General features: G+C 36.2%; 1 protein-coding gene across 1 annotated transcript in view; it reads left to right on the top strand.

Moving 5' to 3' along the window:
- Positions 1 to 23,154, top strand: part of LOC124355312 (lamin Dm0-like) — a 61,436-nt gene that overhangs the window by 32,216 nt on the left and 6,066 nt on the right. Inside the window, exons 2-8 of the mRNA XM_046806404.1 lie at positions 587 to 719; positions 1,709 to 1,846; positions 3,206 to 3,388; positions 10,239 to 10,379; positions 12,812 to 13,017; positions 14,293 to 14,533; positions 15,865 to 16,086. Coding sequence (XP_046662360.1) covers positions 587 to 719; positions 1,709 to 1,846; positions 3,206 to 3,388; positions 10,239 to 10,379; positions 12,812 to 13,017; positions 14,293 to 14,533; positions 15,865 to 16,086 — 1,264 coding nt within the window. The remainder of the gene's footprint in view (positions 1 to 586; positions 720 to 1,708; positions 1,847 to 3,205; positions 3,389 to 10,238; positions 10,380 to 12,811; positions 13,018 to 14,292; positions 14,534 to 15,864; positions 16,087 to 23,154) is intronic.

Here is a 23,154-nt window from a genome sequence, read left to right as displayed (position 1 = left end):
AAGTCAAGATAATATTTCCAGGAGTGATAGGTCAGCTAATGACTAAAGTCCCAATAACAAAATATATGACCTTAGTAACAGTTGTTTGGTTTCTGAGATATTGACACCTTTTTGAATATCTCATAACACTGTTACTCTATTTTGTAGATGTCAAATGGGTAGCATAATTTCATCCTACTTCTCAGAAATTAGAATTTTTGTTGTAATTTCTACTTTAAATTAAAATAACAATGATAGGAAATTGGGTGCAAAATAAAAACAGGTGACAGCCATTCACCTTCACCTTATGGTACAGTGACAAGTATTTGATGTAATCATTCCTGTTATACAAAAATTCGTGCTTTAAGGAGAAATCTGATAGTGCCATTTTGGTTAACAAATGTAAATTTTGTGAAGGGTTTAAAAATGTATGGTAACAATAAAAACAAAAAGTTTTAGAAATAAGAGTTGAATTAAATTTTATTACAAAATTTTATTGAAATCTTCATGTACATGAAATGTACATTTTCTCAGAAATTGCTTTTATGCATGTTGTAAGCCTCTTCTTGACAAGGATTTGAACTAAAAAGTTGGGTTTTGTGTGCAGGATGGACAAGAAGACTCAAGATTACATTCTGGCAGAGGCCACCATCTCTGGCTTGGAGTCTCGGCTCAATGATCTGCAGAAGAACTACAACCAGTCACAGTCCGACAGGAAGAAGCTCAATGATGAGAACAAGGTACAGTAACAACTGTTGTACAAGTTGTGCTACTCGATGGCGAGTTTGTTCTGTAACTGTAAGTGCAAGGTGGAGAATGAATAAGTCAAGTACTTGGTGATATGAGTTTTATAAATATAGTACATTATCCGGAATCTACAAAGAGAGTTGCATGGTAGATTGTAAATGTTTTTACTGTGTGATTGTTTAGTTCCCAGTTTCATTATCACAAAAAAGATAATCAGTATTTTCAGCAGCTAGAGTGAGAAATCAAATTGACGAGAAAACATTTTTAACACATTTTCTAAATGGACCAAAAACTAGTTAAATAATTTCCTCTACATTCAGAAAGGTTCATGATCCTAATCAAATTGTACAAGGAGTGTGTAATAATACTTGTAGATATATAAATTTTTGGGTGTATAAGAGAAATTTTGAACTTATGTATGAATAATACTACTTGTGCTAAATATCATAATTTAATAACTACAGTGTTTGTATTAAGTAAAAAAGAACATTTATTTCCTGTCTTAGAAGTGAAGTCCAACTACTTAAGAAAATGGGGAGTTGCCTACAGTAGGAGTCACCAGAGAGTGCAGTTAAGGGAGGAGACTACTATTTGGTGCGTGACCTTGGGGTAGCCAATGAGGACTGAGCGGCGTTGCCAATTTTGTTCCCCGTTATTTGCGCTATGTACCGGGGGCGGTAGTTGTAGTGTCTTGCGGCAACGTCGCGCGGGCCTGTCCATTTTATTGGTCACCGCCAACTGCACTCTTTCGTGCCTTCTACTGTAGACTAGATTTATTAAGTTATCTATTCCTTGTAAAGGAATATTGTTGCATTTAAAAGTTTGCTGAATTGCTTTGAATATTTCCATTCAAATTGCCCTAGATAAACTAGATAATTTCATAAACAGTTTGGACTATCAACATTTTTAGTTTAATTTTAATACTGGTTCAATAAATATTTAAAATTGTTCTTTAAGTAAAAGAAATTATTGAATGTTTCAGAAATTGGTGAAGGAAAACTCCTCACTGACCCTGCAGCTGGGAGAGAGCAAGAAGATGGCTGAGGAGGAGATCCTCAAGCGTGTGGAGGCCGAGAATCAGCTGCAGACTGCTCGTGAGGATCTTGACTTCAAGGAGAAGGTATTGTACAACATTAGTATATGATGTATTAACCCTTTGACTAGTAATCCCACAACATATTCGAGAGCGCCCTACGTGCCGTCTGCAGTAACCTGATAGCCGTGCAGGAAGCGCTATATTGCTAAACAGTTTTTCATAATAATGTTTCGTGATGAATAATCTCTTGCTTGAATACGAATGCGATCTAGCGGAATAAATAAGAAACGTCAAGTAGTTTACGTCGGTCCTACTAGATCGCAGTGCTTCTTTTATTTATTTCTTTCAGATCCAATTGACGGTATTCAGGCCATAAGATGATATTCAATCAGTTGTTCCAAGTAATCAGCTGATACTATTTCTGTTTGTGTAGTGAATACAGGTTATAACATTACTTTAACGTTACCGGTTGCCTTGATTGTAAACGTTTTGTTGTGTTGACTGTGAGTAAATAAATATGGCTGTTTGTGTAATTACTGATTAGGTAAAATGGTGCGAGATAGATTTACAGATGAACTTTTGGCCAAGATGCTCCCCTGACACTTACTGCTCGGCATTTTCCCGCTACCATCCCTGCTACAGATAAGGACAAGCAGAGGAGAGCATGTATGTGTGCAGATAGACCAGTGTCGGCGAGAAGCGGTGCCGGGACACAATGTGCTGGGATTGCGACGTTCCGCTTTGTGTGTCCAACTGTTTTAGCGCCTTTCATACCATCAAAGATGTCTGAGAAGACTTGTGTACTGTTACTAACTTGTATCTTATTATGTTTATGAGAAAATGCTGAATATTTTATTTTATTCTCATATTTTGTAAATATAATAACTTTTGAGCATAATTAGATTAATTTCTGTATAAATACAAAAACAAAATCTTCAAAAACGCTTAATTGAATGTTTTTGCAACACATCTACTGAAGTAAACCCAAATCCCCTAAAAAAAATCGAAAATAAAATCTCGCTTTTTAGGGCTCTCTTACTGATGAAAACCCCACCAGTCAAAGGGTTAATGGCTCAAAATGCTTGTTTGTTTAAGAAATGCTTGCATTAAGTTATGCTTTCAAACGGGTTACAGGATTGTCACAGGAATCTGTCATTGTTTTGTTAAATATGCTATGTAAAATAAAAATACTCGTTGGAAAATTGCACTAAACAACAATAAACACACACGGCAACCATAGAGCAATCACCGCTGCAATAAGTGCTGGGAATGGTTATCAGCTGACAAAATATAGCAAAGAGAATAGAGGCTAGTCATTTTGATGGAAGTATCGCAGTGCGTAACCCATCTGTGTTGTGAAATATCTCTTCTCGAATTTTAGCTATAATCTTGGGATGCTTTAACCATGTCTTGTAATATTAACGGTTGCTCTGTTGTACGCAGCTCTTCCAGAAGCAGATGGTGGAGACTCACACTCAGCAGAAGCGTGAGATCACGGAGATTGACGGTCGATTGGCTCAGGAGTACGAGGAGAGGTTGTACGCCATGCTGCAGGATGTGCGCAGGCAGTGCGAGGAGGAGCTGCGGCGCACCAAGGACGAGAGCAACGCTCTCTATGAGGAGAAGGTGAGTGTCTGATGAGAATGAATGTAGTGTCATCTATTACTCTAGGTTAACACTTTCACTGCCGCCTTTTGACAACTTTCTTACACTGTTGCTCGTTTTAACGATTAAAAAAATAAGTATAATATTTTAACCAATTATAAGAAAACTATAGGACTAATATTTTTTTAAAGCTGAGTTCTTCCTCTTTCTACACAAATGCTAATGCATAAATATTTTCTAACAGAAAGTCTTGTTTTAAAACTTAAAAGTTTTTTTTTTTGTAAAAAATCAAAAGTTGACCAAAAAACATCACCATGTACTAGTCTATAACGTAAATATACTTCTCATTATTATTTTTTGTATTCAGTATATATATATATATTACTGTCACTATAGCTACAAATATTTACAATTGAAATCCACTTGTGCTTAAATATTTTTTTAGTGCAGGGGCCTAACCCACTTGTTCCAGGGCCATCATCACAAGCTTAAAATGAACAATAAACTGTAAAATTCTGTAATAAACACTATTTATAAAACACAAGAATAAAAGTTTTTATTACTATTATGCTGATATTTATTTTTTTTTTAGTAAATATGTTTGTATGTTAAGGTAGATGTTGTTTTATAAACTGTGTATAATTTTCCGTACAAACTTCTGGGGGTAATGTTGTTTTATGACATATTTGTAGCCTGAGCCGCACAAAGGTGTTTTATATTAGATGTGGCCCAAAACTGTAGATAAAGAGGTTGAACAGAATTGTTATAGATATGATATTTTAAACACCAACACCACAAGTTTAACACCTTTGCGGCCTATATCGGCGTCGTCGACTATAAGTCGAAATACCGCGGCCAGTTTCGCTGAACGCCTAGTCCATGTCGACAATAGGTCGACCGGATATATGTCACTGCTTGTTTCGTCCATTTCTAACCTATTGCTGTTTGGTATTTGAGTTATTTCGGTACTTTGGACTTCTATTTTGGTTACGTGAATGCTACGACGATCTTTATTCACGATATAGGAGGCATTGGAAGTGAATAAAATCTCCTAAGTGAATAAAAGTATCTCCTACTTTAACAGACAAAAATTTACAGAAGTACTGAAACACAGACATGACAGACTTTACTGAATCTTCACAGCTCATGGTTCTAACTCCTCTCTGCTCCTCGAAATGACTAATAATTAAAATAATAAGGCAGGATAGAATTGAAAATGCACCTTGAAGCCCTCCAAAACAATACACAGAACACTAAAATCAGTCATAGAAAATAAGCAGTTATCCTATGATTTGTTTGATACAAATACTACTGCTTCATCTAATTGTACACCAAAAAAACGTAAAAAAAAGTTAGCTCAAGAAGAAACAGAAAGAAATGTTTTCAGCATTTCCTTACAACGCAGCTAAATATATGAAAAAAAATATTGCAATACTTGAACAAGAAAACGTGTGAAACACAAGAAAATCTAACATAAAAAGCTCAGTTGTAAATTAGTAGTCCTCTCCCAGATGTTGAAACAAGATTGGGCGTTGTCTCGGAGCTTAAAGCTTCTTTACAATCAGCTTTGAAACTGGGAAATAAACCCCCAATGTTTGCAGTCCCCTTGGATAAAAAAGAGTGTCTTGAAGCCTTTTATGAAAGTAATTTTGAACAATTCTTGAAAGAAACCAAATATAAGACAGACCAGCTACGGGGGGCACTTGTCTGACTCCAAGCACCGTGGGTGTGTTTGCTCGGTAACCAGGTGACATTGTATTTGGGTCTGCTGCGTCAGGAGAGAATTAGATATAACCAGTTCAAGAACCATGCCACCAAGAGACTTTCTTTTTATGGAAGAGCCCATTGAAGAAAACCAGAGAGAATTTTTACTCAGAGAAGACGTCTTTTCATAAATTCAAGATGGACTCGTCAAAATAAAATCTAACTGTGCTGCACCAAAATGTTATAGGATTGGCAATAAGATTGATAGATTCAATCATCTTCTGCATTCTTTATCACCAGACAATGTTGATGATTACTGAACATGGACTAAGCGACAACCTAATCACTAACACCCACCAGATTACTTGGCTTATAGTTTGATTTCTTGCCTTCGGGAGAAGAAGAAATCGGCAAAAAGGGGGGTGTCGCAATATATAAAAAAATGTACCCTAGAAAACGAAACTGCTAATTTAAAAGATCGTGGAATGTAAAAGTCTACCATTGATATGTGATGGTAGCAGGAGTATCCATCAAGTTGAGTGTGCAAAGAATTTCTGTACATTCTAGGAGTATATCGCCCTCCTATAAAAACGCCAAGAAACTATCGTTCGAGCCCTTGAGCTCCTGTCAGATATAATGGGCTCATTTCCATCTTCAGACAAGGGCAAGGTACTTCTAATGGGTGACATCAATATCGACAACTTGCAGCCATTGCGCTGAAAAGAACCCTTTTCAACGACCTTATGGCTTCACACAGCCTGACGAGGCTTCAACTCCCAGCAACTAGGATTACTGCATCTTTCACAAACATCTATCGATGCCGTATGTACAAACTGTCTGTACAAATCTTATTAAGGTTGATATAATGCATACAGCGATCTCAGACCATACGTGTCAGCTTTGTCACCTCACTTTCCCAGCAAGACAACGAATTACAGAAATCTTCTCTTCGTCGTCACCTCAATGCAGAAAAATTTGCACAACCTAAAAACAAAATCTTGCAGCTGGATGAACTGGATTTGGAGTTTTTGGTTCAGACAATGCAGATGGCGCATATGTGTCTCTAATTCACACTCTAACTTTTAATCTAGATATATACTGCCCCCTGAAGAAGTCTAGACAAAACCGCAACTACAAATAATATCTGCACGCATACGACGAAGAAGCAAAGCTATTGAAGGAGGAATTTTTGGAGGCTCAAAGGAAGTACATCCTGAATAACTCAGACAATGATAAACAGACTGCTGTTCGACTAAAAAAAGCCTTCGACTTAAACTTAGGTCTCTTAGAAAAGAAAATCAGCGCATCTGTCATTAGGGCCGATCTATGAACTAAAAGCAAAGCTGTTTGGCAAATAATCAATGGTGAGAGGAAATCGTCCAAAGAGTCTTCTGTAAAATGCCATATAACCCTTGAAGTATAATGGAAAGAGTGGTAGATAATGCTACAGACGTAGCTAATCACTTCAACAGATACTTTACAACAATAGCAGATGAAACAATTAGAGTAATATAATAGCAGCCCTTCTTTAATAACCAAGCTGAAACTACTCACGCAATCCCTGTGGAACAAACTATACATAAACCTGAAACCCGTGATCAATTGAAGAGCTTGCAATTACAATAGATTCATTGAAGCCTAAATCTTCAACAGGGAGTGGATGGGAGTCTCAGCTAAAATACTGAAAGCAGCCAAACATGAACTTCTCTCTACCACCCTTGCTTCATGTCATCCAGCTGTCGTTGGCCCAGGGTGTGTTTCCACAAAAACTAAAAAAAACCGCCAGAGTTTTCCTCTTCTCAAAAAAGGCAGTAAACATGAAATAGGGAATTACAGGCCCATCTCATTAATCCCCACTATCTACTAAGATCCTCAGAGAGGGATTGTTCTATCTAGAATCCTTGAACACCTAAATATCAACAATCTTCTCACTGATAAGGACAACATGGTTTTGTAAAGGGTAGGTCCAACTCTCACAGCCTTGGTGGATTTGTTTGGAATTTATTGTAGATGGCATTGAAAATGGAGATAAGTGTTGTTGTGGGCATTTTTGTTGACAATGAAGCAAGGCCTTTGATTGTTTAAGCCATGATATGATTGTGACAAAATTTTACACCATCTTGGTATCCGAGATACGGCACCTGTGTTTGGTTTCGATCTTATCTTTCTAACAGAAACCAAGTGGTTGAAATAGCCTCAATCCATCAAAAGGCATCAGATCACCACAATCCAGATCAGACTCTCGGCCCATGGTGAGGGGGGTTCCTCAGGGCTCGGTCTTGGGCCCACTCTTTTTGTGCTGTCCACCAATGACCTGCCTGCAGTGTGACGGAAGCCTTTATTGTAGGGCCATCATGTACCGCGGACGACACCTCGTCCTAAACCAACTCACTTCTCAGAAGTCTGTTGAAAGCCTCGAAATAAACGCGTACATTGGCCTGAATTTGGCGGTGGAACTACTGTGCAGGCATGATCTTGTGTTCAATGCTTCCAAGACCCAAGCAGGTTACCTTTGGCACCAAGAGGGATGAAGTCTCAAAACCTTTCCACGACATCGATGCTGTCACTTCAATTTTTTTTTTTTTAAACATCTTGGATATTACACTTGGGATGAGATCTTAAGTGGAATGAGCCCCACATAGATGTTCTCTGTCAAAGGCTATCACACAGCTGTCTTCGCCATTAAAAGAACATTATCTGTCAGCACAGAGGAGGCAGCTTTAACAGCCTACCATGCCCTTTTTGAGAGCCTCATGTACTATGGAGTTTCGGTATGGGGTGGAAACCTCTGCACATAAACTTAAAACTACGAGTGTTCATAATTTTACAGAAAGAGAGCCATCCGAACCATAAAAGGAATGAAAAATACAAGATAGTTGCCGGCCAGTCTTTAAAACATCTGAAGTTGTTAACCGTTTTGTAAATATATATATCTTCCAGTCCTACAACACTAGGCTGTCTCCTGGGAATAAATAAGCGACATCAGGGATGTTCTACACACAACTGCACCAGGACATCGGAACTCACTGACTTTCAACCTGCCGGTCCATCGCTTGAAGCTCTTTGAATCAAAACCTTCTTAGCAAAGGTGCAAAATTTCTACAATGCCTTACCCGCATCCTTGAAGGTCTTGGAGCTGAAAGTTTTTAGGAGGAAATTAAAATCTTGGCTGGCAGATAGACCCTTCTACAGTGTCAATGAAATTTTTAACCTGGAGAGAGTGACCATGGCAATTGCAAGCAAATAGACTCTTTTCCTATTTATATGCTACATGGACGCCTGTTTTCTTATCTTGTGATAGTCAATAAAGATTTCTGTTTCAGTTTCTGTTCTTGTTTTCTGTGTAAGATAGAAGACAACTGACTGCACTTGACGCCGGTTTAACAAATATGCTATCCAATGTTTTACAGACGATGACGTAAATATTTTGTATGTTAAGTAGATGTTGTTATAAACTGTGTATAATTTTCCGTACAAACTTCTGGGGGTAATGTTGTTTTATGACATTATTTGTAGCCTGAGCTGCACAAAGGTTACAAAGGTTAAGCTATTTTTTTTTGTAACTTTAAATTGAAAATATCTTATTATTTGTAACGAATATCTTGTTCCTGTTACTGGTCCTAATATGTTAAATACTATCAATCTCTAATATTTATATTAGTGTGGCCAAAACAGTAGATAAAGAGGTTGAACACAATTTTTATAGATATCATATTTTAAACACCAACACCACAAGTTTAAAATAGTAACTGTCAGATATTGGCCTCTCATATTCCTTGTAAGATTATCATATCATCATGTTGGTTCTATAGATAACTCGATCTCTTTGTGATTAAATTCACTTAATTTCCAAAAATGACAGGACAATTTGACTTGAATAGGTCGTTGATTAATCAAGTTGAGGACTAATTACTATAAATTACAGTTCATCTGCTAATCAATTCCCTCTATCTGAACCTTATCAGTTTTGATGAGTTATTTTAAACTAATAATTAAGATAAAATTCGGACAGGTTCCCTAAGACTACGAATTGGAGCATAGACTTTGGAAAGCATACTCGTCAACTCGAATTAAATACTTTTTAACCAGAGCAAAAATAACCATATAAATTTGTTTAAGCTAAATTAAACTTCAGCTGTTTTTTAATATTTTTCATATTATTATAATTAATCGATTTTTATACTTATTTTGATGTTGGTGTTAATGTTTATATGTATATTATGTTAATGTCTGGCGTGCCATTTGTTACCATTTGTTGTTTATTTGGATGGTGGTAAATGTATTATTTATTAGATGTTGTTTGTTAAGGATTATTTATTAGGTGGTATTTTTAGTTATTTATTAATAGGTGGTAAATTAAACCTCAGCTGTTATTTAATATTTTTCACATTATTTATAATTAATCGATTTTGATATTTATTTTGATGTAGGCGTTAATTTGTATGTATATTATGTTAAACTTTGAATATTTGATAATATTGTTTTTCTATTATCTACAATTAAGTGTTGGCGATATGTAATTGGATTTGTTAATTTCTGGCATGCCATCTGTTACTTGATATGTACGAAATGGTTTACTGTTGACTCAATAAATGAAATGAAATGAAATGAAAGATGCACTAAATTACATTTGTATGACCAGTAATATATAACTGTATACCTGGTAACTACTCTGTATGTGTCTAAAATATGGCAATAATTTAGCAATTTAAGTTAATGTTATAGGTATCCAATTAATACTTTAAATTAAGTAATAAAATTATATAGATAAAAGAAAAGCAAAGCAAGTGTACATCGAGGTCACTTTATAAAATATATAAGACCAGCCAATAAGCAAATCAGAAGGGAAAAACATTTATTTTATAAAAACAGCTGTTAAAGATAATGTTAATTTCTATACCATTAAATAATTAATTATTGAGACATATGTTTCATTTGTTACCTGCACCAAACAAATTATAATTTACACTGAAAATGTAAATGTGTTTACATTTAGTGTGTTGCCTTTTTTGTAAAAAGCATTTCTTTTAACTGAGGATATCTGCTTTTCATTCATAAAGAATAGCTTTAAAAGGATTTTTACTAAATTTACCTCCTATAACTTAGGGTTTAAGTCGGATATTATTTAAATATAAACAACCGGTGAAGATTCGTGTGTTTGTTGTAGATTAACAGTTTGGAGCGACAACTGGACCGTAACAGCAACCAGGCGGCCAGTGCCATAGAGGAGATGCGCAAGATGTCGGTGCGCCAAGAGGAGTGGCAGCGCAAGTTGTCTGACATGGAGGCTGCCAATGCTGCTCTCACGGTGAGTTGTAATCCTTACCGAAAGTTGTCAAATCCAAAATTGATAGTTCTGCAAGATTTTAATAAAATATGTTATATTTCTTTTCACCGTATTTGTAATCCTAGACTTAAAATTTGTTTTGAGGTTTGAAAGTAAAAAAATTTTTACTCATCTAATTTTGGTAGAGTCTAATCAAAAGGTAAATCATATTTAAATCTTTACCAAACCAAATTACATAGGCTCCAAAGTTTATAACAAACTCTCACTGGACTTTAAGATCCCAATAGTTTATCAATCAGAATTTAAGAAGAAGAAGCTAAAAATCTTTTTCACCAACAAAGCCTTGTACTCTATAGAAGAGTTATGATAATTATAATAATAGAAATTTAATCTTTGGTTTAAGCTAAGTTCAGAAAATATGTTTTAAGCTATGATTGTGTGTAGGACTGGTGAAGGACGGTAGGAGGGGAAGAAGGGAAAACTCCCTCCCCCTATTTTTAGTAGATCTATTGTTTAACTAAAATACTTCTAAGATTCTTTTCTAAAAAGTATAACGTAATGAAGTTTGTATTTTATAATAACTTTATGCATGGCTTATTAAAAATTTTTGTTGTTGGTGTAGAATTAATGGTGTTCTGTAGTAAAAGAATTGTGAAATAAACAAATATTTATAGCCTTTATCAAATAAGCCAATACAGTTACAAAGATTTTATCTTGACAGATGGAATCAAAATACTAAAGGAAGTAGTTAACAAATGCAACAAAATAGTTATATACAACACAAATGGTTACTTTTCATTATGAAAGGTGAATAAAACGATCGTGGTATCGGAGCTACGCTGTGCTGTCTGAGTGACTTAGTCTGAAAATACTGTGCAACTAGCTCGGCCGGTTGAACAATACGCTGTGGTCGAAAGATTAAGCAATGCAGTTTGAGTTACATTATATGGAAGAAATTACAAAATGAATGCTGAACTGTGTTATGACCCAGAAAAAATGATCTATTAGATTTTTCATCATTTGTTCAATAGAAGATATAACATTTGGTTAAGTATTGATTTTTTTCTCTGTTTCATCATGATTTAATTTCAATACTCTTTTAATTAAGAATGTAGTTAAACAGCAGACTGCTCATCAGTTGTCCAAAAACCATTGACTCCCTGTTATACACATGCAAATTGAACAAAATTGCTTCATACACGATTTTTTGACAGAGTTTTATTTAAAAATCGTGTTTAGAAGTAATGGTTACACTAGCAATTGTTCTTCAATTCAGTAGTCAGAAATGGTTTTCTAATTTGTTTGATACATGATTTCAGCCATAATGGTTTTGATCATCTCACCTTGCCACGGTGTCTTATTTCCTCATTTTTGGATTGTTACATTTGTGAAATGGGTTGAGTTTTTTATACAGTTGTGTCCCACTAATCTCAATAATACGAAAATCTACTTAATGTGAACATAGTCAGCTACTATACAAATGACAATTAGTGAAGGACAAAATAATTGTTTTAACAGCAGAAATATCTTTGGTATTTGAAATACCTATTTTAATGATGACATGCAAATTGTTTTATTTTTTAAATTTGTATCCTTTCATATGAGGGCTATCCAGAAAGTAGTCGTACGTTTTGACCTGTTGAGATAGTGGGTACGGCTAGAGCCATTATCTTTGTATCAAAATGTTTTTATGCTTAGTACACATACAACTGTGATAGCGCGTGGACTCTATCTCTCTTACTTCGCTCACTGTTTTGATTAACCCTTTAACTGCCGTGTTCCTGGATTCGTGGCAACACTCGAGTGCCAGTTTTAGTTATGTACTAAGATCCCCCAGTGCCAAGAATTTTTTCCCAATTTTAAGAGTTTTTGACATAACACATTATTTATAGTTTAATAAATAGAGTAAACAATCAACAATGTTTACAAACTTCTCAGGTAATGTCAAATAATAACAACATTACTACTATCTACGAATAAACACCGGAAAACACCTTGTAAAATATCAACGTAACTATTTCCGAACCCATGGACGATACAAAGCACGTAGTTTCTAAGTAGTTTGAGTAATGTCCACAAGATAGCACCACCAACTGAATAGGTATATTTTAGACATTTCTAACAAAAATAACTGCTTATAAAAAAAAGAAAACCGCTGATAATATGAAAACCAGTATACTTGGGTGTGGCGTTTCTTCACAAAACTAGAGTTGCACGATATATCTTAAGGCGTGGCGGTTAAAAGGTTTTGCAAAGGTTTTTGTTTGCAAAATTCATAAAAACATTTTATGATTGCGGAACTTTTAGACCATTTCCCCCAGTTACAACATAGTTTGGCGCTGGAAATTTTAGTGTAAAAGTTTGGTTACCACCAATTTTGTGTTAGTTGGGTTACAGAAATTTTAGAATGAGACCCATTTAACAAATTTTGATGTTCAATGATCATCTTCCAGCTGCAAGTGCGTGACTTGGAGAAGCAGCTGGAGAATGAGCGCAACCGACACATGTTGGAGTCTTCCCGACAGGAACGTGAATTGTCTCGCCTGCACGAAGAGATGCAGCAGCGCATGCAGGAATACCAGGATCTCATGGACATCAAGGTACAACTGGACCTGGAGATAGCGGCCTATCGCAAGCTCTTGGAGTCTGAGGAAGAGCGGTATGTTGAAACTAGTCATCTTTCACAGTTTTACCATTGAAATACAATGCTCAGTACTGAAATCAATATGTTGAGGAATAAAATCTTTTTTCAAGTCATACATTGTCTCACCAACGGTTTTTTTCTGCATTAAAATCCAGCATTTTGCAGAGCAATTATTTTTTTTTGATCTTCACAATGAGAATAAGAACTGGACCATCATAAATAATTTTACTTGATGTATTACGTGATGATATATATATATATTTTTTTTAAATATTTATATATTATATATTTATATATTGGGATTATATTATATGGTGTCATCTCAAACACTAAAATAAGGAGTAAAGATTAATACCCTTACTCTTAATTAATGAATGTTCACTTTTGACATACATTCCTTATGTTCGCAAAAGTGTTTGTTACTATGCATAATAGAGTTTGCCTGCATAAATAACAGTATAAAGTACTTTATATATATAACAGTTTATTGTGTACCCTATGTTTCATAAGTATGAAACTGTATGGAATCATATTGCTGAGAATGTTTGAGTTTACAGAGCAATTCGTTTATGAATTTGTGGATACAGCAAGTTTTGGCATATCATGTGAACAGGTGCTAACTGACCATCATCTACCAAACTACAAGCACAGAAACTAATAGATTGATATGAACTCAAAAACAAAACTATGTAATTTAAGTTTGCGAATTTGTTAGCATGAAACCATTTTGATGCTACATAATACAACAATGGTACAGTAATATAAATGTTAACGCTTGTGTGACCTTGTGTCTTTAAAAATAAACATCAGGAAACCGATCTTTGCTTGGTATTTTTTCTGGTAAATCATGTTTTGGGATTCATTTTATGATATACTTGTCTGCAAACCATGGCTATTTATTGTTCTGTCATCTTCTTCATTAAAGGATGCTAGAGCAAAAAGATGCGTTTATGTTTCATATTTTTTTTATGAAGCTCTTCCAAATATGTGTGACGGTTTAAAAAATGACATACTAATTAATTTGAAAATTTGTTGCTCCATTAAAATTTGTCCATGCAAACAACAGTCAACAAAAGAATTTCTATTTAGGCGATTAGAAACCTGTTCCTAAAAGAAATGCAATACTAAATTTGATGAAAATAGTTGAAGCCGTAATATAAAGAATTGCTCGTTTAAAGGTATTAGATGTCCAGTGCATAGACTGTTCTTAAAAAAGCTTCAAAATCACTGACAATGTTGATGAAGTTATACTTTTTACGATTTATAATCAGCAGAATGGTTTTGTGCCAGATTGAACATCACTCCAGTACAAGGTACGCCCGGGCGCCCGGCTAATGTCTCCCGCTTGACCCCACTGCGCCGTGACACGCCAGCTCGCTCGGCCAAGCGCAAGCGCACTACTCTGCTGGAGGACAGTGAGACCAGCAGCCTCCAGGACTACACGATCTCGTCCAGCTACAAGACTGACTTGGAGGTGGTGGATGTTGATCCTCAAGCCAAGTTTATAAAGCTGCACAACAAAGGGAACAGGGTCAGTGGTCTACTATTTATTTCTAATACTAGATTTAGATACTGATCAATATTTTTGTAATAAAAAAATTATATTTTATAATACAGCATCCAAGCTACATAATTATACATCCAAAAGTCATCGAAAAAGGTGGCCTTAATTTTAATTTTTAATAACTCAGAATGCAATAAAAATAATTTAACTATTTTTACACCAAAAGATAGAAAATATCATAAATTTTTATTTATATATTTAGTATGTTGCGATATGAGCTCCGCCTGTGGCACAATACACATCAAAGCGATACTCCACCTCCGTCCAGGTCCTCTTTATCATGTCAGGAGTCACAGTTGTTATTGTATCGGTGATTTGGTCCTTTAGATGTTGTAGGTACTGGATATTTTGTGAGCGTAGATAATGTTTTTTATGTAAACCCCAAAAGAAAAAAAATCTAAAGGATTTAAGTCAGGGCTCCTTGGTGGCCATGTAAGAGGACCACTACCAATCCACTGATTATAGGGAATCTTCTATTGAGAGCTTCACACACAATAAGACTGTAGTGAGGCGGTGCTCCATCTTGTTGGAAAGTAACAGTTATTCCTTTTTACCTTTCAACATCATCAATTTGTGGAAACACATAGAGTTCTAACATGTCCAAGTAGTTAGTTCCGTAGATTTTTCAAGCGGAGTTTGCAGCCATTATGGAATGTGCTTGTGAGAATCTTCGTCTGCGATATAGGAGCAAGATGATTAATATTTTCACGGACAGTCAGGCAGCGCTGGACTGATGGTGCTGGACTGTTCTTGCGTGATCAAATCCAAACTGGTTTGGGATTGCTATCAGGCCATTTCCTCTCTTGCCAGAATCAACAATGTGACCGTTTGTTGGGTTCCTGGTCATGCTCAGCGACAATTATGACGGGCTCTCAACCGTAATGCGGTGTGTTCCAAGGTGTGAATCCTCTAGGGTTGTCTCGAAATGGATTCGTGCGGACCATGAGAGAAGGTGGAGGTTGCATCCGGGCTTGAGAATGGGTAGAATGGTATTACAGTCACCTTCCTCCAGGGTTGCGTTGGACCTTCTCTCATTAAATAGATAAATTTCTTCTCGGGTTATTGGTCTCATCACGGGACATGGTCACATGAGGAAGCATCCTCACAGTGTCGGCATCCTTCAGGAGGATCCGCTCTGTAGAAGGTGTAATGAGCAGGAGGAAACTGCTGAACACCTGCTCTTTGACTGCCCTTCAGTAGCAAGGGAGCGGTATGCCATTTGGATTTCTAGTGAACCATGTATCCTGTGTTGTGCTCAGTTCCATAGTTTATCTCTATGTTGGGTTGTGTTGTCACAGGAGCTGCTGGTGGGCAGGTGGCAAGTGATGGCGAAGACCAGTGATGAGTCATGTTCATTCAAGTTCCGAGCTAACTCCAAGGTGAAGGCAGGAGACACCGTGACTATCTGGTCCCAGGACTCCGGACAAGACCATGAGCCGCCCCACCACCTCGTCATGTCGGGACAGCAGTGGACCGTGGCAGATCAGATGACCATCCAGATACTGAACCAGGCCGGAGACGTAAGTAAACTTTTTATTTTTAATCATTATAAAAGTCGTGTGTTACGGTTACCTTAAAAACAACAATTAGAGTAATTGTTTCTAGTCCATTTTATTTCCTATCTGTTGGTATGGCTATCAAAACAGCATCACCGAGAGTGTATCACAGTTATGACAAAACCATTCAAAAACCACGTTACATAACGCCTTCTGGATGTAAAGTTTTCTCACTTGCAACGTCTATATTACTAAAAAGAGTATTTATTTTATTGTAAAAATGTCCCGCAATGCCCGTTTTAGTACATTTTGACTGCTTATAATTATTTTATCCCCGCATCATTTTTTGGCAATTTTAGTTGGGCGCACTTGAATGCAAGGGTTGTAGAGGTGGCAGAAAACTATAACGTTAGCTAAGGTCGTATTGGCAGGAAAATGCAACTAGTACACTGTTTTTCATAATTTTGGCAGTTGTACCATAGGATGGGAAATAAAAAGGACTGAAATGTTATCTTTTGGATTTTATATAAACAGACAGTTTTTGTTAATTTGAAAATGTCTGCCATTTGATGTTGAATATGGGATGATGATTACTGTATTTTCCTTAAACTAGATCTTTGTAGGAATGGATAATGGACAACATTTCTCATTAATCAATTAAGCTGTTCCAAATATATAAATTATTTAGTAAAAAAGGTGGATATCTCAAAAAAGGCATTTTTAGAACATACCTTTATATTATTTTTTTTCTTTATTTTAGTTTTATAACCTGAATTCCACTTCCTAAATGATACAACACTAAGAAATCATTCATTTTTATAGTTTACTAAAACATTGCCATTGTCAACTTAACCATTTTTTAATAATACTGTAACTAAATAGTCAATAGTCAATAGTCAATAGTCAATAGTCAAAAATTCTTTATTTACATCAGCATAAAGAAGTGTAATGGCGTCAAAATTTACAATGAATTTAAAATCCAGGTCTCTTGCTTTACAATGTACTGTTTACAGAGTCAAAAAATTCTGTCATGGTGTAAAAGGGTCTTTCCATGAGCCAGTCTTGAAGGCTTTTCTTCATCTCATTCCCTCCAAGATTTTTCAGGTTGAGAGGGTTAGGGTGTTGAAGATTTTTCTTCCCATGTAGGATGGTTTCCTGCTTGTTACCGTTGTAGTATGGTGTCCAGGAAGGAGGTAGTCAGTTGCTCTCCGGGTGTTGTGGGAGTGAGTATCCTTAGCTCTTGGTAACTCCATTTCAACTGTCTGGACAACTACAGAGTAGATGTACAGTGCTATGACAGTCATGAGTTTTTAAAGTCTTAAAAGCTTCTCTGCAGCTTTCAAAGTGGTCCCAGATCTGCCAGTGTCCTTATTGCCTTTTTTTTGGAGGAGTAAGATCTTGCTAAGATTATGGGCAGGATGTTCCTCCCATACTGATATACCATACCTTATATGGGATTCAAAAACAGCATGGTAAGTTGTCTTTGCGCTTGCAGTCCTCCTATCCACTTAATTCTTCTTACTGCGTAGATTTCCGGATCCAAGCTTTTTGGTCAAACTGTTAATATGATCAGTCCAGGTAAGATCACCATCAATCACTATGCCTAATAGTTTTGATTGTTTTTGTATTGTAATGTTTTGGACGTTAGGCACTTGATCTTGTCTTCTGCTAAAATTAATTTGGGTGGTCTTTGTTGGGTTAATTGCCAGGTCATTTTTCAGGCAGTACTGCAGAGTTTTGTTTGTTGATGTGGACAATGTCTGCATGCAGGCCCAGTGTGGAGTCAATTTTTTATAAGAAGGGTTGTATCATCTGCATACATAATAGTTTTTACATTGTCAGTGTTGATATAATGTGAAAAATCATTAGTAAAAAGTACAAACAAAAAATGGACCCAATACTGAGCCCTGTGGGACTCCTCTATTCACTGGAGCTGTTTTGGATCTGTAAGTACAGCTTTGTCCATTTGCAGTTTTCTTTACTTCAACAATTATGCTTGCGTCCCTCGAGATAGCTAGCCACCCAGTCATTTGCTCTGCCTTGAATTTCCTAGTGCGGACAGTTTCTTAAGAATCAGCTCATGCCCCAAGCAGTCAAAAGCCTTACTGTAGTCTAATAGGACTGCTGATACATAATTATTGTCTTCAAGTTGGTCGATGACGTATTCAGTAAGGCTTGTCTTGTGATGGCACTGATTGTAGATTTTCCTCTGAGGAAGCCGTGCTGACTTTTTGTTATTAGGTCATAGTGTTCAAGGTGGGACCAGCATTCTTGAAAGTGCAATCTTCTCTATGATCTTTGAAAAGGTGGAGATCAGTGAAATTGGGCGATAGTTTTCTGCTTTGGTTGTGGAGCCTTTTTTGTGTTTAGGGTAAATTTTGGAGAGTTTCAAACCAGATGGAAATTGGCTAAGATTAAATGATTTATTTATTATGCTTACAAGTGGGGCTGCTAAATGTGTTTGCACAGTGTTTTACTACTTTCGATGGAATTTCATCAACACCACAAGAGAGTTTAAATTTCAGTGACTGAATAACTCTTAGTACTTCACTGGATTCAGTAGGAGTTAGATTTAGTGGTTCACCTTGATATAAGGTGAAGGCATTTCCAGTTAGGGGGAGTATGTTATTGTTTTGAATCTCGTTACAGGATTTTTCAAGTGTTGTGTCTGCAATCTGTGAGAAGTAGAGGTTTAGATGTTCGGCTATAAGATATGGATTGTTTTCTATCTTGCCATCTATTTCTAAACTCGATAAAGAACTGCATGATAGTTTGTTTTGTTTTTCTGAATTGATAATCTCCCAAAGAGCTTTGGACTTGTTGTTTGATTGAGCTATATGTTCAGCGGCACTGTTGCGTTTTAAGGGTTCTAAGTTTAATGTCATACGCTTTCTTTTTTGAAATCATTGTTATCCTGTCGCTTTCATTCTCCGTCATTTCATACTTATAGTGTGCTCTAAGGAAGTCATCTTTCATCATCATAACTTCTTCAATCATAGTAGATCTTAAGCTTAGATTTACGTTTTGTTCTAGTTCTTTTCTTTGGGCAAGCATGATCCAGTGTTCTAGCCATTATGGTTTGAAATGATTTGAAGGCTTCTTCTGCATCAAGGGCATTGTGGAACGGAATCCCAGTTTTCTAATGCAAGTGTAACTTTCAAGTTTTCAAGGTTTCTCCTACTGTAGATTCTTTTGAATGAGCTTCTATTTTCATGAGTACGTTTTTAATTCCTAGATGGAAGCTACATGATTGTCCTAAATGGTCAGATATTCCTGTTTCAGTAATTGAAAAGCTTACTTTATCCTCTGATAGGTTTGTACATATACAGTCAATGGATGATCTTGAGTTGTGAGTTATTCGAGTTGCCGGCAGTGGAAGACGTCGGATTCCGTAAGTCAGTAAATCCTCTTCAAACAGTGTTGTTGTCAGTATTTTCAGTAAGTCTGTCAAAGTTAACATCACCCATTAAGACTAGGGATTTATTTTCAGCTTGAAATGGATGAAAGAACAGAAGAGATGGTGTTCATTGCCAATCTTGCTTGCCCTCCTGGTGGGTCGGGTAGATTCCAAGCACATATTATTGTGTGTGATTTAATAATAAATTTTGCTAATGCAGCTTCACATACAAGTTCTAGACAGTGCTCTGATATGTTAATCTCTTCTGCCTCAATTTTTGCTGTATCTTTGATGTAAATGGCCACTCCACCTAATTTGTGATCTTCCCGGACAAAACTTTGTAACCAATGAATAACCATCAAATTTTGTTAGTAACAGGTTGTTAGTATTTAATCCATGTTCAGTTATTATTAAAATGGTTGGGTTATCAGTATTTAAAATGTGGTTAAGCCTATCTACTTTCTTAGATAGTCCTCTTACATTTTGATGGTAAATTATGAAGTCGTTTTGTACTGTTTTTTTAGTAGGTTGGAGTTCAGAAAAATTCGGGGATTGTGCCTGGTCTGATTTATTTTCTTCTTGGTGTGAGTGTTGTCTAAAAAAAAGAGAGGGATGTTTGGTTTGATGGCTGTAGATATTTCTAACGAAAAACTGTTCATAAGTTTCATTTTCTCCTAGCTTTTGGGATGTCACTGGTGGGCACCTCTTCACTTTTAAATAAGAACCAGTAATGGGGCTAGTTTTCTCTGGCGGTGTTTCAATCAGTTTTTCTGTCGGGGTTTGGCTGATTCCCCCAGTTAATCCAATTGCCTGAGAAGTTGTCGGATGGGCTGGAATCCACTGTCAGTGTCGGATGGCTGGATTCCTCTGTCAGTGTCGGATGGCTGGATTCCCTCTGTCAGCGTTGTTGTAGACAGTTTTTCTTTCGGGGTTTCACTGATTCCCCCAGTCAATCCAGTTGTCAAGTGGTAGAGATCCTCTGTCAATGGTCTTGGTTTACTTTTTGCTACCTGTTGGGAAACATTAAACAAATTTTTCTTTTTTACCAAAATGTTTAGGTTTTTTAATGCTAGTATAAGATTGGCTCTTTGGTTTTTGCTTGTCTTTATTTGTTTTACTGTAGACAGGGCAAGGGACCATTTTAATCTTATGCTGTTCCGGGTTGGGATTGTTTTTGAGCTTATCAGCTAGTTCCCTTACTGTGTGCTCCATTTCTTCTTGCCTCTTTCTTAGCTGTGCTACTTCCAAGAGGAGTGGTGGTGTGGTCAAAGTAGTAGTAAGATATCCATCGAATGTTTGAGTTTCCGAAGTGTTATAGCATTTTGGTGTTGGGGTCTCATTAGCTATTTCTTGTAGATGATGTTTTTCATTTGTTCAGTTTTAAAAGGGATTTCTCCAAAATGCTTATCTTTTCTGAGTACTGTAAAATAAGGTGGCCTTGAGTTTGATCGTGTTCTTCAAAGATGTTTTGTAGTTCTACTTGTTGCAGTTTACTTTTTTCCAGTTGTAGAAGAGTGTCCTGCAGTTTTACCTGGAGAGCCTCGATTTTATTGATATATTTTTCCTCATTAGCTAGCAGATCTTCCAATTTAGCTTCCATACTAGCCAGGTTTGCTTTTAGGATAGAGTTATGGGATTGTATGTTCTGGTAGTCTTGCTTAAGTTGGTAATTTTCCAGCAAACAGAGCATTTCCAGCTCTGCAGCTAAAGTCAATGACGTTTCCAGGTCACGTTCTTGCGTTTAGTGTTCTTTTTAATTTTGATTTCACCTCCTCAAGCTCTGGTATCTGACTGGTTTTCTTTGGTGAAGGAGCATCTTCCTCTACAGAGGGGTTATCAAGAGTCTTAACTGTTGTGCATTTAGTACAAGTCCATAATTTAACATCTGACTTGGTCATTTTTGTAAGTTTTCTCTCAGGTATATTGACACATGCAGCATGGTACCACAGTAGGCAGTGGCCAGTGCACTTTATACCAGCGTATTTGACTCCAATACCACACTACCGCAGGGAAAGTTTGTTGGTGCCATTATATAAAAAGGATAGTCCAGTTTATATTAGGGGGAAAAGAAGTTATTACTACTATAAATTAATAAATGGTAAATTATAGCCAAGATTTCACTGTGAATTTTAATTATAGGATGCTAAATATAAAATGCTAAACAGTATAATTTTTTTTACACTAAGTGTTTGCATGCAGTGGCGGCTCCTGATAAGTGGTCACGGGGGTGCACACAAGAAAATAACAGTAGGATTAGATAATTAACTTACGTCGCCAACATAGTTATCGTCTCAATATAATAGTAAACAAAATATTTCAGTCCTTTTAGGCTCTTTATAGCACCAAATTGATTTGTTTGTAAAAGGTGTACAAGACTGTGAGTTATTTCGTGCTGTGGAATGAATAATTCGTAAAAAGAAACCCCTTAAAATTTGCAACGATATTTGACTACTTGCATTTTAATAATTGCTTATAGCCCAGAAAGTAATTAGCAAATATAACTGATTTATTGCCTAACAAAATGTTTATGAACATGAAATAAAAAGAAAGATAATGTGAATACAATCTTATGTTTCTTGATACAAAGAAAAATGTAAGGTTATAAGTAACTTTGAAAATAGGTTAAATAGGCTAATTGAAAATTAACTAAATGTTTCATGAAATCATAGTTTCAGCATTTTATACACAGTTTTTCTCCAAAAACACTCTTTGTAAGATGATTAGTTCATGTACAGTTTTTAAAGTTGAAGTCCATCCTTCTTTCTTTTTGCCTAGCAAAAAACATCGATTACACACGCTCATTAAAGTTAGGTATACTCCTGATCATACCCTTTTCCACAGACATCATAGCCCAATTGCTGTTAGTCTTTCTTGCCCCATGGTACTTCTCAAAAATGTCTTGATGCGTTTTAAGGGTCGAAAAGCACCGTTCCGCTTCTGCAGTAGTCATAGGGATGGTAGAAACAATGGTCAAAAGGTTTGTGAGTTTCTGAAAATGAAGTCTGTAAGCCATTCTCAATAACGAACTGGTAACAACGGCACAGTCCCGTTCATGACTTGAAAATCTTTTCGTTTTGTAGATCACTGAAAGTTCTGTTTTCAATCGTTTCTTTGTCTAAAAATGAATACACCTGCACTGTTTTCTTCCAAAAGTTGAATGGGAAACGTTTTCTCATAGTGCGTGAACTTTTTTGAATCAAACAGAGAAACCGCTGAATGGTGTGAGTCAAAAAAGAGTATCTCTCTTTTATTTGATTGGAAAATAACATCACACACCTCTTTTGCGGCAATTGTCCCTCGTCACATGAATATTTTCATCAACACGTCGGGCTCTTTTCACAGGCATAGGTAGTTGATCAACATCAATTTTGACACTATCCATGTTTTGCCTTTCTTTTTCGACGCATTCAATAAATGTTTCGACATTTTCTTTGTTCGCACAGCATCGGTGTATGTAAAGCTGTAGTTTGATTATACAAAATGTCAACATGGGGCATGATTTTATGGAACACTGCGAGCCAAAATATAAAATTGGGATCCTCTAACATACGTCTGATTGCCCCTGCTTTTGGTGATAGTGATTGCTTGATGTGATGAGGCCTCTATTTCCTCCATGCAAGCAATTTAAATCTTCTCTGTATTCATACACAGTGTTGACAGTACGGCTCTTGAAGTTCCATCTAGTTGCGGAAGCA

The sequence above is a fragment of the Homalodisca vitripennis genome, chromosome 2 (genome assembly GCF_021130785.1).
Source record: "Homalodisca vitripennis isolate AUS2020 chromosome 2, UT_GWSS_2.1, whole genome shotgun sequence".
NCBI classification, from domain to species: domain Eukaryota; kingdom Metazoa; phylum Arthropoda; class Insecta; order Hemiptera; family Cicadellidae; genus Homalodisca; species Homalodisca vitripennis.
Note: the sequence above shows the minus strand (reverse complement) of the source record. Positions and strands in the feature narration are given on the sequence as shown.